Below are 17,340 nucleotides of genomic sequence, written 5' to 3'. Positions count from 1 at the left end.
AATGACTGCCAGTGGCTCCATTACATGGAGATGCTGGTGATCGAACCGCAGACCTTTTGTGTGCAAAGTGTGATCTGCAGGACACCTATGATCCTTCCCCTGAGACGCCATGCATTGAGTAGATCCGTCTAGCTCCGTATTGCCTTTCCTGACTTGTAGCAATGGTTCTCCAGGGTTTAAGGCAGGAGACTTCCCCACTCCTACTTGGATATGCTGTGGATTGAACCTGGGACCTTCTGCATGCAAAGCAGGTGCTCTGCCACTGCGCCCACACCCCTTCTTATTTACAGAGGCCACATTTCTAATTACTTGAACATAATCTCCTGCGCATTATCGCCTGTTTCCTCTCTACGCCCACATGCTCAGAAGGTCCGATGGAGAGAGATTCTGACTTACAGTGACAGCTACCGCCTTGCTCCAGAGATGAATTGCACCGAGATATCCTGTAATTACACTTCCAGCTTATCACAGTCAGCCCTTGTTATCTGAGGTGTCTGTTTTGTGAGGCAGCAAACACTGCCTGTCACCTGCAGATTTGTGCCAGCCTCCTCTGCCCTTCAGCTCGGAGAAGCAAGTTGATATTTTTCACCAGAGGGAAAATATTTGAGAACTGATCGCTAATAATGATGCCGATGATAAGCAGAAGATTCCGTTCCAAGCATACAGAGGAATAAGTTTCCAGATAATTTTCATGCCTAAAGCAACCGTTTGCAACCCAGTGCCCTCCAGATGTTCTGAACTACAACTCCCATTGGCCCTTGACAGTACAATCATCTGTGAATTTGAAACATTTGCATTGAGATATGTGGGCATTTTAAGTTATTCTGTTGTTGAAGCAATAAAGACATTTCCTTAAAAAAGAAAGTGTTTCAAATGTTCCCCCCCCCCAAAGTGTACATTTCTAAGCACATTTTAAATTTTATTTTGCGTGTCTTGCTATATTGGGTTATGATTCATTTATTTGCTTTTGCTGTTTGTAGCATTGCATTACTTTAAAAAGGCAACTAGTGATTGGGGGGGGGGGGAGCTAAAAGAGCCTATATACAAGATTTTTGTAAAAGGATGCAGTTTTCACTTGTGGGTTTTGGGGCAGATACTGGGTTGTATCCAAGTTTTACTCAGATAGACACATTGAAATTAATAGTGATGCCCATTAATTTCAATGGGTCTACATTAACTACAGAACATAGTTAACTTTTTTTGGGGGGGGGGAGAGGAGGATGTTTTTATCTGAATTGTAACATTTACAGCAACAACAACACATTATGAGGGAGGGACTTACAATGTAACATTGGCATGACCTTGTTGGGTCACAAGTTCAGTTTAGAAATTCATGTGCATCTCTTTGTGTTTTTACAGGAACCGCCCCTGATCTCCCAGCCAAAGTTGTCCATGAGCTGCCAGTGGCTGCCAACTATTTTTTTCCCTATTTGCACAAGTAATAAAGCAATAACAAGTCTTCTGAAATATGCTTGCCTCTGTTCATTTTATTATTGCTTTTGGTTTATGTGTTAGTGCTGATGTCCATACCTCTTGGTACCAGCTTTGTTTTATTGATTGCTTGCATTTATATTCCACTTTTCCTCCAAGGAGCTCAAAAAGGCATATATGTTTTTCCTCTTCCCATTTTATCTTCACAATAACCCTGTAAGTTTAGGTTGACAGACAGAGGCTGGGCTAAGGTCACCCATTGAGCTTCATGGCTGAGTAGGGGACTTAGAACCACAGTCTCCCAACATTGCAAGCACTATACCACTCTAGTGCAATGCGGAACTTTGTCTCTTTTGCATTCCATCATCGCTCACAGTTGGTCTCTGCTCATACATGCAAACCGCACACAAAGTGAGGGGTGGTGATGGTAGAGGAAACTAATATGGAAGGTCCAATGTAGATAATGACATTTCCAAAGTTAGGAGACCGGGAATAGTGTGTTCGGTTCAAGGACTTTCCCATTTGGGGCCATAAAAAGTCTTACAGCAGTTAACAGACAGATTACCAAGTCTTTGTGTATTGCTGATTTAGATTACAAGCAAAACTAGTTGTGGATATAGCTGCAGTGACTGACGGGCGATTTTGTTGATTTCTTCACATACAGCATTCCGGAATGGAAGAATGCCATTGTATGGCTACTATATATGGAAAAAGGTACCTCACTCCCCACCTTGCTCCCCACACCTCTTTCCAACGCTGGGGGAAAAAAGCATATTGTTTATTCTGCTCAGAGTGTGGGGAATGAGGTCCCAGAAGAACACTGTTTTTAAAGCATTCTCTCTCAACTGGCAGAGACAGATTTAAACGGCGCCTTTTCGCTTCTACACCTCTATAAAGTTTCATCAGTGTTCAGTTGTAAGTCCTGTCCCCAGATGACTTAAAATCCATTGTGAATGCTTATACTTTCACCCAACAAAATGTTATAGATTGCTGAAACTATACACTTTCCATTCTTTGTGGTCTGAGCAATAAATGTCTTGCAAGTTGAGAGGACATCTAGTGGCTTGGCTTATGATACTGGGTATTGTTATAAAATGTTTGACTTGATGTAATTGAAACCTGGTAATTGTATTATTCCTTAATGAGGTTTCTAACAGCTTGTTAGCTTTAGGGTTAAGTCCTGTATACAAGTACATTGAGTGGTATCGACAACCAGCTTCTTCCCAATGCACAAACTGCAGAAACGTATCACTTATTATTTTTACTCCAGATTTTCCAAACTGTGAGTTGTTATTGATGTAGGGGTTTGCTATTGATTCTGTTTCTAACCCCTCCCTCCCAATGCAGTTTAAATCCTCTATATTTCTTTACTGAAGTCTCTGCCCTTTCTAGGCGCAACCAAGATAGCAGAGCATGACAGACTCTGGAAACTGAGCCTGTCCTTTCTCTCCTTTGGGTTCTGAGTTCATGGGGACTCAAATTAAGCCTTGTACTCTTATGATCTGCTACTGTAAGTCAGAATCCAGCTCTGCAAGCTTTCATCCCAATCGTTAAATCATCATAAAGCGGAGCGGAGGAGCAAACATCACACTTGCATTTGATCTGTTGACTTGGCTCCCACACCAGACTTGGCATCCAGGCTTTAAACAGATGGATGCTTTTGATGGCAAGTCGTAACATTGAAGCATGTGGAAGAGGTGCCTTGGAGTGCCAAGTGTCTGATGGTCACATAAATACTTCATACACAAACTCTATAGATCACCGCCCGAGAAGCCAGGCTATGTAGTGCAAAATTTCAAAGGGGGTGGGATCCAGACCAACACTTGTGCCTGATTTCATATACCTCCCTCCCTCCCTTCCGCCTGCCCCCCGCTTGGTTGTATCCAACTAAGTCCTTCTCTGAGTAGACCTACTGAGATTAATTGAACTAAATTAACCATGTCTATTAGCTTGGATGGGCCTGCTTGGAGAGCCAGTGTGGTGTAGTGGTTTAGAGCGGTAGATTCGTAATCTGGGGAACCGGGTTCGTGTCTCGGCTCCTCCACATGCAGCTGCTGGGTGACCTTGGGCTAGTCACACTTCTCTGAAGTCTCTCAGCCCCACTCACCTCACAGAATGTTTGTTGTGGGGGAGGAAGGGAAAGGAGAATGTTAGCTGCTTTGAGACTCCTTTGGGTAGTGATAAAGCGGGATATCAAATCCAAACTCCTCCTCTTCCTCCTCCTCTTCCTCCTCCTCCTCCTCCTCCTCCTCCTCTTCTTCTTCTTCTTCTTCTTCTTCTTCTTCTTCTTCTTCTTCTGCTTTAGCAAGGCTAGCATTAGATACATTCCATTGTTCCACCTGCTATTTCTGGGAGCTGTAGTCTGTTAAGGGTTCTGAGGGTTGTTAGGAGGCCTCTATTCCCCTGCCAGAGCTACAGTCCCCAGAGTGATTTAAGAATCGAACCTTCTTCACAGGGAACTCTAGGAATTGTAGCTCTGGGAGGGGAATAGGTGTGCAGAGAAAAGACCGAGGAGGAGTTAGAACAAAGCTTTGCTCCAACGCTAAGCAATTAAGGACACTGAAAACACAGGATCCTTCAGTTTCAAGAAAATGATGTGTGAGTTCTGCTATGCACAATGGAATTTCATGGAAAACACAAGTTAATTCACAACAGAAGAAGATATTGGGCCACTCGGAATCATTTGCCCATGTGCACAGAAAAATACAAGCTGTAGCTGAAAGGCAACACATGGCGATCTGCTTGATTGTTGCAATGCATCCCTAGTTATTGTAGAATTCTAAGAATATTGTATAATTTCAGATGGTTGTATAATCTTAGAATGGGGTGCAGTTATGAAAGGGTGCAGTCAAGACCAGCCCAATGCATTTTGCTGCCTGAGGCAAAGGAAAGAATGACACCCCCACCTGTAGCTATAGTTCTGTATCCTACTTCAGTACTAGCAGCATGGCACTGCACTGCCCCTGAGGGAGATCAGCAAGGTGGAGGTGGAGGGCAAGATGCAAGATCCATGAATGTGCAGGGCTATATGCAAGGCACAGCTCTCTTTTCCAACAGAAAGGTATGGTTAATGAGCTCAGAAGGAAGAGTTGAGGAGCACCACCATCTCCCAGCATATGCCGCCTGAGGCAATCATCTCACTAGTGGTAGGACTGGTCCTGCCTTCGCCTGCGAGGGTGTGTGGCTGTGGCAATCCAGTCAGATGGGCGGCATATAAATAATAAAATCATCATCAAGGGACTCTGCGCTTCTGAAAGTTCCACTACCCTACCACTCACCACCTTCGTTTGGCAGGTCAAGGAGATCCAGACTGGCTGAGAGAGAGGCTGTTTCTTTCAACTTTTCTTAATCACTTTTCTCAGCCTTGAAATGGAGGTTCTGTGGGTGAGTGGCATCCCTCTAATGGGAGTCGATGTGTTTTCACAGAAGGACCGTAATGGAATCTGAAAGATCTGAGAGCCATCGTTCCCCCCACCCCGCCCAACACACACACTTTGCTGCTCCTCAAAACAACTTCTGAAGTGTATAATTGCAATTTCGCACCTTCGAGGCAGAAGTTTTCCTGGGGAAAATAGATAATGTGATGAAAATGAAGTGTCACAGGCAGGAGGAAAAAGATGGGCTTCAACTTCGTAGCTAATGGGGATTCTGTGTTGCAAAATGACTGATGATCCTGTTGCAGCTGAAAAGGAGTCTTAGGATCAGGCATGTGCTAGGTGCTGCATGCTGGACTGGGAGCTGAGCAATCTAGGGACGCATTCACCCCATGCTTTTAAAGCACTATGATACTGCTTTGAACAACCATGGCTTCCCCCAAAAGCATTCTGGGAGCTGTAGTTTGTTACAGTTGCTGAGAGTTATCCCCTTATCCTTATCTCCCCACCCCAGCTTCAATTCCTATTCCCCCCCATTTTTTTATTGGTTTTCACAATATTATAAACAAACAAACAAACAAACAAACAAACAAACACACAAGACAAACAATCAAAATAAACATAAATCATAGCCTTATTAAAAATTACAGTTGTTAACTTTGTTAAGTGACTTCCTCGCATCCCCTTGGTTGAATTTCATTGCATGTCCTTTTAGCGGTTTTCCAAATCCCAATTTTTATGAAATTTAACTTAAACATGAACATCCTTAAATCTTCACCTTATAGAATTAAACATATTAATTCATCACTTAACATATATAAAATCCTAAACCCATTAAGTATCTGCAAGCTATTTCCAGTTAGTTTAACTTAACAAATTTAACTAAATAATCATTAAATTTCTTCCTGATACTCCTCCTTCTGGTCGCGGACTCTTCCAGTCAGGCTTCAATTCCTAGAGTAGCTTAATAGTCAATCCCTTTCCCCAAAGAATTGTAACGCTGTAAGGGGAATAGGAGTCTCCTCAACTCTCAGCACCTGTGATAAACCACAGCTCCCAGAATACTTTGTTTTGTTTTGTGGGAGCAGGGAACCATGGCTGTTTAACATGGTATAGTGCCTTAAATGTATGGGGTGAATGTGTCCTCACTTAGTTCCTTTTATTTCAGTGACTCTATGCTGAGTAAAACTTCATTGTTGATGACCTAGTCATATTAATAGAAATCCATAGGTGAGGGTGTGTGCTTTTCTTAGGAGACCTTCATGGAGCTACAGTCCCCAGAGTTCCCCATGAAGAAGAGGTAATTGTTAAACCACTATGGGAATTGTAACTCTGGGGTGGCAGACCCTCCAAGCATCCCTATTTTACCAGGGACAGTCCCGGATTTACAGAAGCTGTCCCAGTTTCTGATTTGATCCCAGAATGTCCTGCTTTTCCTTAGGCCGTCCCTGTTTTCAGCAGAGAAATGTTGGAGAGTACGGTGGGGGAATAGGGGGCCTCTGAACAACTCTCAGCACCTTTACAAACTGCAGCTCCCAGAATTCGGGGGGCGGACGGGAGGCCATTACTGGTTAAAGTGGTATCTGAGTGCCTCCAATATATGGTGTGAATAGTTTTGCCTCCCTCCCCCTTCCACCCTCTCCCGGTTTTAAAGTGGCCAAGAGAAAAAGCCATTTTGAGCCACCTGCGTCCCATTTGCTGTGAAAGGGCTTTCCATTCATTCTCATTAGGCCGTTCTCCAGGGTGTGGGTGGAGGGGATCAGCCTTGGGCAGTTGCCCTGCAAGCCAGGCTAAGGAGCGCCATACGGGGAGCCCGAAAGGCATGCTAAGAGGCATCAGGGGGCTAAATTGAAAGAATAATGACTCGTCCATCGGCATGGCAGCTGCGACTAGGCAAACTTCACCACTGATTTGTCAGAGGCAATTTCTGGTCATTACGGTGCTGTTAAGTAGAGCCCAGATGAGAAGCGGGGAGAGATTAATCTGGTGTCAACAAGAATGATGGTCTAGCTGCTGCTGCTTCTCTTTTTTTCCAAAATCACCCTTTGTCCCTTCCATGGTAGAAAATGGCACCCTCTTTCCACTATCCAAAGGAGCAAACGTGCATACATAGGGAGGAATAAGTTTTTTGCTCCTTGAGAGGCAAAAAGGTGTGTGTGTTCACTACGGAAGACCTAATATGGTTACCCTCTGGAATGAGTCTCTCTGGGGTACGGATGGGGGTATCTGCGACCCTCCACTCAGGTCTTGCTTGAGGGCTTCCTTTAGGGGCATTTGGCTGGCTGCTCTGAGAACAGGATACTGGATTAGATGGGCCAACTGGGCTCTTCTTATGGGTATCTGTGGGAGAGGGGCTCTTGCCTTCATGATCTGCCTCTGGGCTTTCAGGAGGTATTCAGTGGGCCACTGTGGGAACAGGAAGCTGGACTCCAATGTTCCCTTGACCTGATCCAACAGCCTCTTCTTAGGTTCTTATGACTTTTAAGGAGCATCAAACAGCAGGCAGGGGCACAGCAGTTGCACTCTGCTTCTGGGCTTCCTGTTAGTGCCCATCCCATGATTGGCCACTTTGAGACCAGGATGCTGGACCAGGAGGGCCTCCAAGCTGATCCAGCAGGGCTCCTCATCTGGTCTTATAACATGCCTGGAGCTCGCTCTGCGTGCAGCCTTTCAGATCAGCAGGATGACTTCAGTAATAACCCAAGTCTCTTGCTTTCTCCTGCTCCTGCAAAACAAAGACTCCTGAGTCATCTAGAAAGCCTTTTGCTATTCAGATCCGACTCTCCAGCCATACTGGGGGAAAATAATGCGAAGGGGCGCCCTTCGACCCTCCATCCTGCTGTGTTCACAAGCTGCAGAAGTTTATGTCTTTGTTGTGCACTTCCCTTTGGATCCCTCGCCTGTGATTCAAGCTGCATTCCTGGGGACGCTACACGGCTTTCCCCAGCTCCGTCCTTCCTGGATTTCACCAACCCACATCCTTGCCAGCTGATCCCCGGCTCAGTGTTGGCCTGGATTTTCTGCTCTGCAAGAGGGATCAGGCAGCTTTTTCCACTCTGCTAGCTCCCAGTGGTGGGTGGGTTAGGCAGCCTGCCTTCTCGCAGGCCTTGTGCTGAAGCGCAGGTTCGAGATCAGATTCTTGGCCCCCTCCCCTATCATTTTGGTGATTCGTTTGCTCACCTGGGACTATGACTGGAATTTGGAAATGGATACAGTGATGGGCAGAGAGGAAGTCTTTTCTTGGGGAAGGGTCACAGCTCAGTGGCAGAGCATCTGCTTTGCATGGAAAAAGTCCCGGGTTCAATAATCAGCATCTCTAGGTAGGGCTAAGAGAGACTCCTGTGTCTGAAACTCTTGGGAGCTGCTGCCAGTCAATATTGACGGTATTGAGTTAGATGGAGCCAATGGTCTGACTCAGGATAAGGCAGCTTCCTATATTTCTGTGTTTAGTCCCCTTACCTATTTAAATGCTTCTAAAAACATTTAACCTGATACTAGCTGAGTTTTCTTAGACTAATAGAATTGCAGAGTGGGAAGGGACCATGAGGGTCATCTAGTCCAACCCCCTGTAATGCATGAATCTTTTGCCCAATGTGATGCTCAAACCCACAACTGAGATGAAGAGAATCATGCTCTACCAACGGGAGCTATAACCGTTCGATGATTTGGAGAAATTCGCTTTGAAAATGAAAGCAACTAGAATCAGAGACAATGACAATGAAGACTTTAAAAAAGACTGGGAACCTTGTACTTATGGAAATACTGCAAAGAAATGGACTCACTAGCAGGGTTTGACTAAACACTTACAAACAAGAAAATAAGTTCAAAGGTCAAGAAATAATAATGTGGAATGTAACTGAGTGCAAGATGTAATTATGAAAGAAAATTTGGGATGAAGATGATTAGAATATAGAGCATTTAGGTGTAAGATCATAAAGGTAAGATAACAAGCAGAAGTAGTAAATATTTAAAGAATCAGAAGGGGAAGCTGAGGGGAGCCATGGGGAGGAGTTTCCTTCTCCTTTATAAGATAATTGTCACATGTTGTTTGGTTGATTGTTAAATTGTAAAACTCAATAAAAAATTATATAAAAAAAGAAAGAAAATGAAAGTAACTTGGAAGTGCACATAAAAAAAAAAAAAAACTCCGGCATTTTCTCTTCACATGAAACTGACTATGCAAAAGCCCTATGACCCAGCGCTGGGCAGAGGGAGGCGTGGATCGGTACAAGCTTTCCGTCACCTTCAGTGTCATCTGCGTTGGCTGAAAGGCTCCTGACTTCACCCCTAGGGTGATGAGCAATTCCTACTAATGTGACCACCTCCCCTCACACACACCACCTGTCTTCCTTTGCAAAGGGCACATTTCTCATTGGCACTTTGCTGGTTGTCAGGCTGCTTTTTTGATGCCTCGTTGATTCTGGCTGTGCGGTTCTTCTGCCTCTCGGGAGGAGGCTGCGGGAGAGCGTTTCCATCCTGGCACTGGTTTCTGTGTAGGTTTTTAGGCAAACATGAGAGGGACAAGGCAAAAGTGGTGGGGATGCTGCTGTTGCTGCTGCTGGTGTGTGTGTGTGTAATGTCCTTTGTCTGTAGCTGCTGGTTCATTGTCCATGGTGAATTAACATTCAGTGTGTTTCCTTTGTTGGCATCAGTATCGTTCACAAGGATTGCAAACTCAGGTGGGAGCTGAATGGCAATGGGATACAGAAATTACAGTCAGTGATAATTGGAGCTGAAATGCTTGAGAAATAAGCACACCCTTTACAGTTCCCATTAACCCCAGCCAGCATGGTCAGGAATGGTGGGTTTTGCAACATCAGGAGGGCCAGAAACTAACCCAGCCATTGCTGTAATGAAACGGATGAAAATGTGTTCTTCCATCCCTCCCTCTTCCTAGTCCTCGGGATATGCATTGAAAGTCCCCACACTATGTATTTTTGCAGCTCTTTGCAGCTGCAACCCAGATGTTGGAAAAGATGAACCTTTGTCACAATAACACTATACTTGTGATTCCCAACAACTGGAATTTGGAGGTGGGCTGCCTATGGCTAAGGAGGGTCCATTTATTTCTGGTAGTTACCTGGGAAGGCCCTTCTCCCAAGCATGGGGGAGGATGAGCAATCTCTTTTAGCCTTCTGTCTGGAGAGGCTTGGGAAAGCCAGCCAACTTAAGAACATAAGAAGAGCTTGGCTGCCGGTTCCAGTAGTCTATTTTCACAGTGGACTGAAAGCAGCACATAAGTGCAACAGCTCCCTAGGACTGGTATTCAGAGGCTATGGGCAGTATGGGATGGATAGTACCTCTGGGGGGGGGACACATTGTGCTCCTTCTAGGGTAGTTTGTCCACTTTAGGTTCTCACCCTGCACTCAGCTCTCACTCACCTATGGCTCCAAGAAGCTGTCAGCATGTGGCAGTGGCCACACCCTGGGAATGGCTTTGAATGACCAGCTAAACCAGGTGAGGGGTATCTGATGGGTCTCAAACACTCACTGAGTTAGGGACTTCACCTGCATGTGAAGACAGTCTCTGGTGTCATAAACAAAAATCTGCCCTTTTCCCCCTTATGGGGTATCCAAGAGCCCATATAGAGTTCTTACATAGGTTCCCTATTGGTAGGAGAAAATAACAGAGGCCAACCAGAGAATATTGAGAAGCAAAGCAGCTAGTAAGCTTGATCTTTATTGATCTGTTGCAACAGGGTGCTCCCCTCACCCGCAGGAAAGGAGGAGGAACCCAGAACAATGGCGCGCAAGGCCTTCTATGGACTTTTGAAATTGCCACCCTGTAGATCAAGACCACCTCCAGAAACATCATACATACATCACAGAAAAGGCGGTCTAAAACAGAAATTTGAATGTTGTTTTTCTCCTGTTGTTGTTTATCTCCTGTCTTGCAGGTTACTTGGTTGGATACTCTGCTTACTAGACTGGATTTCCTGGGGAGCCTGGCCAGTCTTTTGTAATGATAAATACTTAGTTCCTGGGCCATGTCACAGGCTCACACCCTATTCAAACACAGACATACCCTTAAGACAGGATTTGTGAAGGAAAAGACAAGGGGGAGGCTTTTCCATTTTCCTTTGACCTTGCAGAGAAAACATTTGATCAGTTTGGGACAGTTTGGGAATCAAAAATGGTTCCAGGTCGGTCTTCCTGTGCTGATCTATGTACTTGCTTAGTTGGTACACTTATGAACATTACCATATATCTAAGACCTCAAAATTCCTATCACACTGGAGAATTGAGTGGACACGGCCAATAGTGGGTCCAACAGTCAAGTAGGTGGTTTCTGCGCATGGTATAAAGAGAAGTGGGGGGCAGATGGGGCTCATCAACCTGGGAAGAAAGCCCTAATAGGAGAAGGAAAACTCTGGTCCTAAACCTCTGCTGCCTTGAGGGATGTCTTTGGGAGAAGAAAAGACTAACGCATAAACCTTCACGAATCTGGAGTAGAGTCCCTAAGATGATTGTATGACTCCTCCCAGCAAATCCTGCAGCCAAGCTGGTGCCAAATATACTTCTCTGCTTTCCTTTGGACCACATCAGTGGGGCCGAGAGTTGTTGTCTGGGCAGCCTAGGACCTTCATACACACTGCCCAGGCTTGCACCCCAGGAAGGTCACTTTGGTGCTGCTAACCCAGAAGCATACTCCATTGTCTGGTGAGACAAATGGAGGCCAACTGCCTTGGGCAGTAGAGCATAGCCTTTCCCTCCTCCATGAATTGGTCACATCTTTTAAAGCCATCCGAGGTGGTGGCCATTGCTCCCTCTCATGTTATCATTTTACTCTGTGCATTTTGATCTGTCCGGAATCCAAACCGGGAAGCAGGCTTTCGAAGGACGTGCCGTGGTAGTAAGGAAAAATAAGAAAAAACAAATATCAGGTCGTATTCCCAAGGCGCCCATAGGTCATGCTTTATTTGTGGATGGAACCATCATTAAACCAAAAGTTTGAAACATTGGATGAAGATTTTTTATTTCTTAAAAAAAAGTGAGAGAGCAAAAGAAACCCCACAAGATGGACAGATGCTTTTTAAAACAAAGGCTGGTTGAGTGTTGTTGTTTTTTTTGTACAGTAATTTAGTGAGGCCAGAGATGATGCACAATATGGGGCACAGCCATTGTCTCAACTGCTCCCTTGTTTCCATGTCCCTTTCAACAGCCCTGTTTGATCTGCAGAGACTGACATGTGATCAGTTATTTTCTGCTCTGTGTTGCAAAGGCCCCCAGCAACAACCCTCAGTCTGCGCCACGCCAGCTAAAAGAAATCCATTTTAGTCTCTGTCACAAAAGTACACACACTCACCTATGGATTTCTATTAAAAATAGTGGGACGTCTTTAAGTTTTGTTTGGTGTACACTTACTGAAATGCGTGGACCTAAGTTAGGCCACCTTCATATCATAACAGTATCATACCACTTTAAACAGTCATTGCCTTCCCCAAAAGAATCATGGCTTCCCGCAAAGAATTCCGGGAGCTGTAGTTTGTTAAGGGTACTGAAAGTTGTTAGGAGACCCCTATTCCCGTCTCGGATCTACAATTCCTAGAGTGGTTTAACAATCAAGAGGGAACTCTGCAAATTGCAGCTCTGGGAGGGGAACAGGGGTCTCCTAACAACCCTCAATTTCCTTAACAAACTACATTTCCTGGAATTCTTTGCTGGAAGCCATGACTCCTTAAAGTGGTATCATAGTGCTTCAAATATGTGAATGTGGCTTTAGTCGTGCTTTTACATTCCAGTGGGTCTACTGTAAGTAAAAGTTGACTGCAACCCACAAATCCTGAATACCCCTAGTCCAGTGATTTATCCCAGATGTGGGAATTGAGGAGCCGTGTAGAGGATAATGTTGCCAACTCATGGGGGGAAATAATCTGGAATGCTCCTATGCCTTTAACAGCACCTGTTGATTTGCAGAAAGCAGCGGGTGAAAGCTTTTTGCAGCATGGAGATAAGCAGTGCTGTATACCAATGCCTGCACATCAAACAACGGTTAAAGGCAGAAGAGCATAGTTTGGTAACAAAGTTGGCAGCTCTGATGGGACATCAGCAGCCAGAAAGGTTTCTTTCTTCGTTCAGTGGAGGGAAACAATTTCTGCAAATGCATTACTTTCCCTTATGTTTCCATGGCTAGGGGCCTACAGTCCATGGGTTGCATGATTAACTTAATTACAACCAAATAATAATTTTAGCCTGAGGAACGAGTGAAAGTGTCAATTTCAGTTTCTCACTGCTTCTCATTTTTCTTGTGTTCCATTCGCCACATTAGTTTATGGTAAGCATGCCACAAGTCTCCGTGAACATTCAGTAGCATTTGGGTGCAAATTTCTTCTGATATACACATTTTTTGTACATGGTTTTGTCTGATACAAGCATTTTGCAAAGGAATTGTTCCTAATATTTTTATAGTGTTTTTATATGCTTTTTTCAGTAACATAATACATTTTTTAAAATGCACACTTTGCCCCGATATAACGTATTTGCAAGAATTCTTGGCTGGAGAACTGCCTTTCCAAAATTCAGGGAAGTGCGAATTTTGAAAGACGACTGTGTTTCTGGTCACACATTGTTTTGGAAAGTGCAAATCAGATCTACTGTGGGTGGAGTTAATGTTGGACGCAATTTATTATCATTGTTATTTTTTTAGAGCGTTTGTACCCCATTGTCCAGCCAAGAAGGCTTCCAAGAACAGCTTTCATAGAACTAATTGAAACAAGACAATCCCTGCCCTCAGGCTTACAGTTTTAAATACATAGCACAAAAGGAAAGAGGGACTAGGGGGGAGGAGGAAGAGCTGCAGATCAAACTTCTGTTAAAGAGACGGGAGCAGGCCAGGCCTATTAATCCCCACCCACCCCTGCCACCAAGTTGGCAACCCTACACAGCGAGAGAAGAGTCGGAGCCCCCCCCCCCCGATCCAAGAGCAAAGACAAGGGGAAGGCTGGCGAATGAGGGCTTGGTGCTGGTGGTGTTAGCAGGCAGTGAACGTTTTCCAGAAGAAGTTTTTACAGGGGGCTTTGCGATCCCTCTGGGTGAGCTGGGGTAACCTCCCCAACACAGAGGGCTCTTCCTCCAGGTTGCTTTCCAGCAGGTCTTCCGCGTCGGAGGAAGCCGTCCCATCACGGCTCACGTCCACCCCGTCCAGTAGATCTGCCAGCATTTTCAGGATCAGACCTTTTCGGGCTTTGGTTTGCTCCTGCAATCACAAAGCAAGCAGTAGGGCAGAGGGCAAAGAGAAAGCAGGAAAGTGAGTCTCTCCCCCCTTGCTGGAGAGTGTAAAGGGGTTTTAAAAACAGAGAGTCACTGTGGGAAATAAAATACATGGAGAACGTAAGAAGCGTCTGGCTGCTGGATCAGACCAAAGATCCATCCCGGTCTAGCACCCAGCTCTCAGAAAGGTCAGCCAGGTCATACAAAGGCTGAGAGCCAGTGTGGTGTAGTGGTTTGAGTGCTGGACTAGGACCTGAGCGACCTGGGCTCGAATCTCCACTTTCCCATGAAGCTCACTAGGTTACCTGTCTTCTCTCAGCCTAACCCACCTCACAGGGTTGTTGTGAGGATGAAATGGGGTGGGGAGACGAACCAGGTATGGCTACTTGGAAGGACGGTGGGATTGAAATATATTATCATAATTGGCATCAGCCGGATGCTCACTTCTCCTACCTGATATTTTAAAACTGGAGATGCCAGGATAGAATCTGAAACCTTCTTAATGCAAGGCAGGTGCTCTGCCATTGAACTGCAGCCTTTTGCAATACTGCATCAGGTTGTTGGTCCATCTATCTCAGTACTGCCTGCACTGACTGGCAGCATCTCTCCAGGCAGAGGGTATACCTGGAGATGCCACAGGTTTAACCTAGGACCTTCTGCATGCAAAGCATGAGCTATGGCCCTTCCCTGAAGACACAGAAACATAGGGTGCCGCCTTGTACCAAGCGAGATCCTTGGCCTGCCTAGCTCAGTATTGTCTGCACTGACTGGCAGCAGCTCTCAAGCAATTTCAGGCATGGGCCAGTTCTACCTGGTGATGCCAGGGATCAGTGCTGGGGCCCTTCTTCATGTAAAGCAGATGCTCTAGTTTGAAAAGTTCTGCTCTAACCACTGAGCTACAGCCCTTCCTCAAGACTTCCTCCCCCCCTCACTTTTAGCTTCCTTTGAAGTTTGTGCCTGATATCCATGCTTTGCTTGTTTTATCCTGTTCCTGGTTTTATCCTATAGAATATATCCACCCACCTCCCTCACTTGAGCCACTTTGGTGGGGGCTGCTTTTTTGGACTGAGAAGAAACATGCAAATGGTTTTTTTTTATAAACATAAATAAAATTTCAGAACAGCACAGCAGACAGGGATTCGACACAGGCAATGCCCCCAGGAAGCTACATAGATGGGGTTTCTGCATTTCACCCTGCTGTTAAGGATTCATAGACTTAATGCTTAGCAAAGAATGCATGTGTGGTGGAAGGGAAATGGAATGCAGGCTTCATTGCCTAGTAGTTTAATCTCCCTGATCAAATAAAGATGCTAGTTCATAAGAGACAGAGCTAATTTGCGCAGCGTGACAGCGAAAAAAGGCATTTAAAATTGGAAATAGTAATAGCTTAGCTCATTCCCTGGCACACAACAGTAAGCTAATATCACTAATTACCCTTAGTATACGGGAGTCAATTTTTATTTTAGCCCTTTGTGCCTTTGTAAATAATGGTTGCAATCTCAAACACCTGAGAGCAAACTCTATTGATTTCAATAGGACATTCGAGTCGACATGTTTAGGACTGTACTGCATACCTCCTCCTGCCCACATACTTCCCAGTGGTGCATTTAACCACAGGGAGAAATGTAACAGGTGTAGTCCCCACCTCTCTAATAAATTTTTTTTGGGAACCACACCTGTTGGATTTCGATCAGGAAAAGGAGAAAACAAACGGTAGTCATTAGAAGAACACTGCCTTATCTTGAATCAGACCTTTGGTCTGTCTAGCTCAGTATTGTCTACACTGACTGGCAGAAGTTATCCAGGGTTTCAGGCAGGGGATATTCCCAGCCCTTCCTGGAGATGCCAGAGATTCCACCTGGGAACCCCGGCATGCGAAGAAGATGCTGTACCACTCAGCTGCAGCGTCCCCCCAGAGGACTGTTTTGCCACTGCTGACATCCTTTCAAACGAGAGGCATGCATTTAACTAAAAGCCCTTCTCACCTCTCTCTTGCTTTGATGGACCCACTCTCCTTCCCTCTCCTTCTTTCTGTTTCTTCTCCTCTCCTTCCTCCCCTTAGCCTGCAATCCAGCCTCCACTTACCTGGGAATAAGTCCTGCTAATTGAGCCAGGCAGGACTCCGGGGTTGCACTGCAAAATATCTCGATCTCTCTGCATTCCGATGCTAGTCCTTAGTTTGAGTTTGGTATTATTTACTCAAGAAAAGAAGACAGCAACCTTGGAAAAAACCCTTCTTCGGTATTTAACTTACTCCCCTTTCACTTTCTTTATTCCTCAGATCTCCCCATTATTTGCATCTGTTTGTACTCCCATTCCCTTTCCACCCCCTCCAAAAGCCTCCCTCTTGTGCACAGTCTCTTCTCCTCCACCAGGCAGCTTTGCCCATCTTTTAAAGCACCAGAAACCTTAAAAGCCTTCTGCACAAAACCCTAGAATGTTTAAGGAACGCTGTCCCTTTTCAACTCACCCTGCTGCTCTGTACAGAAAACTTATCCTCCCCGGGCAAGGCGGATGCTCTCATGCTCCACACCAGCAACAGAACAGCGATCAGCCTGGCCACCAGCTGCATGGCGGAGGTTCCTCTGGAAGCTCCTTGGTTCTAAGGCTGAGAGGGACAGAGCTGTTCCCTAGTCCAGTCTTGTCCTCAAGAGCGGCATGCGGCACCTGCTTTTTATAAAGCCCTCCCTGAGCTGTGCCTGAATGACGCAGGCAGTCAAATCCACCCAGCAAGCCAATGGCACTTTGGTGGATAGTCAGCACGGAGCCTCTCCGTGGGTGAAGACTAGTGATCCGGAGGAAAGACAAGTCCAGGGGCACATTTTGAATTGAAAGAAGGGAAAACAACAACAGAGGGAGACGTGTAATCGTTTTATTTTACTTAGCCTCTCCTAAAATACATCGGAAGTTGGAAAGAGGTCGCATAGCCGTGCCCTCCAACACTGCTCAGATGAAAACAGGGACATTTCTCACTCACCCCCAACTGACCACCCTAAAACCCAATTTCTTTGCCCACCCCCCTGCACAGCATTTCCTGCCAGAAGAAGGGCAAGTGCCACCGCTACTACACCAATGGGACACAGCACACACACCCTCCATCGTCCTGAGAAAAACCCCTTACCCTCATTTCATTGTATTCTTCGGTAGGTTTACAAAAAAGGAAAACACACACCGACAGATAAATTTTAGAAGAGGGCAAGATCAGACGTGGCTGCACAAAGCATTTTTTAAAATAAATACAAATCAAGACTCCTTCTGCTCTGCTCCACTCCCCCTTTCTTCCCACCCCAGAGTGGCACTGCCCTCTGTCTGCTTCTCAGAGCTG

At 45.5% G+C, this 17,340-nt stretch overlaps 2 protein-coding genes across 16 annotated transcripts in view; one reads left to right on the top strand and one right to left on the bottom strand.

The window, feature by feature from the left end:
* Window positions 1-2,479, top strand: part of TARDBP (TAR DNA binding protein) — a 39,438-nt gene extending 36,959 nt beyond the window's left edge. For 10 of the 15 annotated variants that reach the window (XR_014567018.1, XR_014567019.1, XR_014567020.1 and 7 more), the window contains 2 exons: window positions 1,360-1,438; window positions 2,096-2,479. Coding sequence is in view for 4 of the 15 variants with exons in the window: in XM_083750277.1 (XP_083606403.1) it covers window positions 1,360-1,438; window positions 2,096-2,261 (245 nt within the window). In the remaining 11 variants the exon portion in view is untranslated. Of the gene's footprint in view, window positions 1-1,359; window positions 1,468-2,095 lie in introns of those variants that run through there. The other 5 variants (XR_014567026.1, XR_014567027.1, XM_083750271.1 and 2 more) reach the window with 1 other exon arrangement.
* Window positions 2,480-13,406: 10,927 nt separating this feature from the next.
* On the bottom strand, window positions 13,407-16,948 carry LOC310850998 (somatostatin-2-like). The gene is made up of 2 exons (XM_083753019.1): window positions 16,486-16,948; window positions 13,407-14,001 (listed from the first exon to the last, which is right to left on the bottom strand). The coding sequence occupies exons 1-2, from the start codon at window positions 16,585-16,587 to the stop codon at window positions 13,777-13,779; spliced, it is 327 nt and encodes a 108-aa protein (XP_083609145.1). The 5' UTR covers window positions 16,588-16,948; the 3' UTR covers window positions 13,407-13,776.
* Window positions 16,949-17,340: the final 392 nt, after the last annotated feature.

This window comes from Podarcis gaigeae (genome assembly GCF_964106915.1).
Source record: "Podarcis gaigeae genome assembly, chromosome: 8".
NCBI lineage: Eukaryota > Metazoa > Chordata > Lepidosauria > Squamata > Lacertidae > Podarcis > Podarcis gaigeae.
This window is presented reverse-complemented; position numbering and strand designations above follow the sequence as displayed.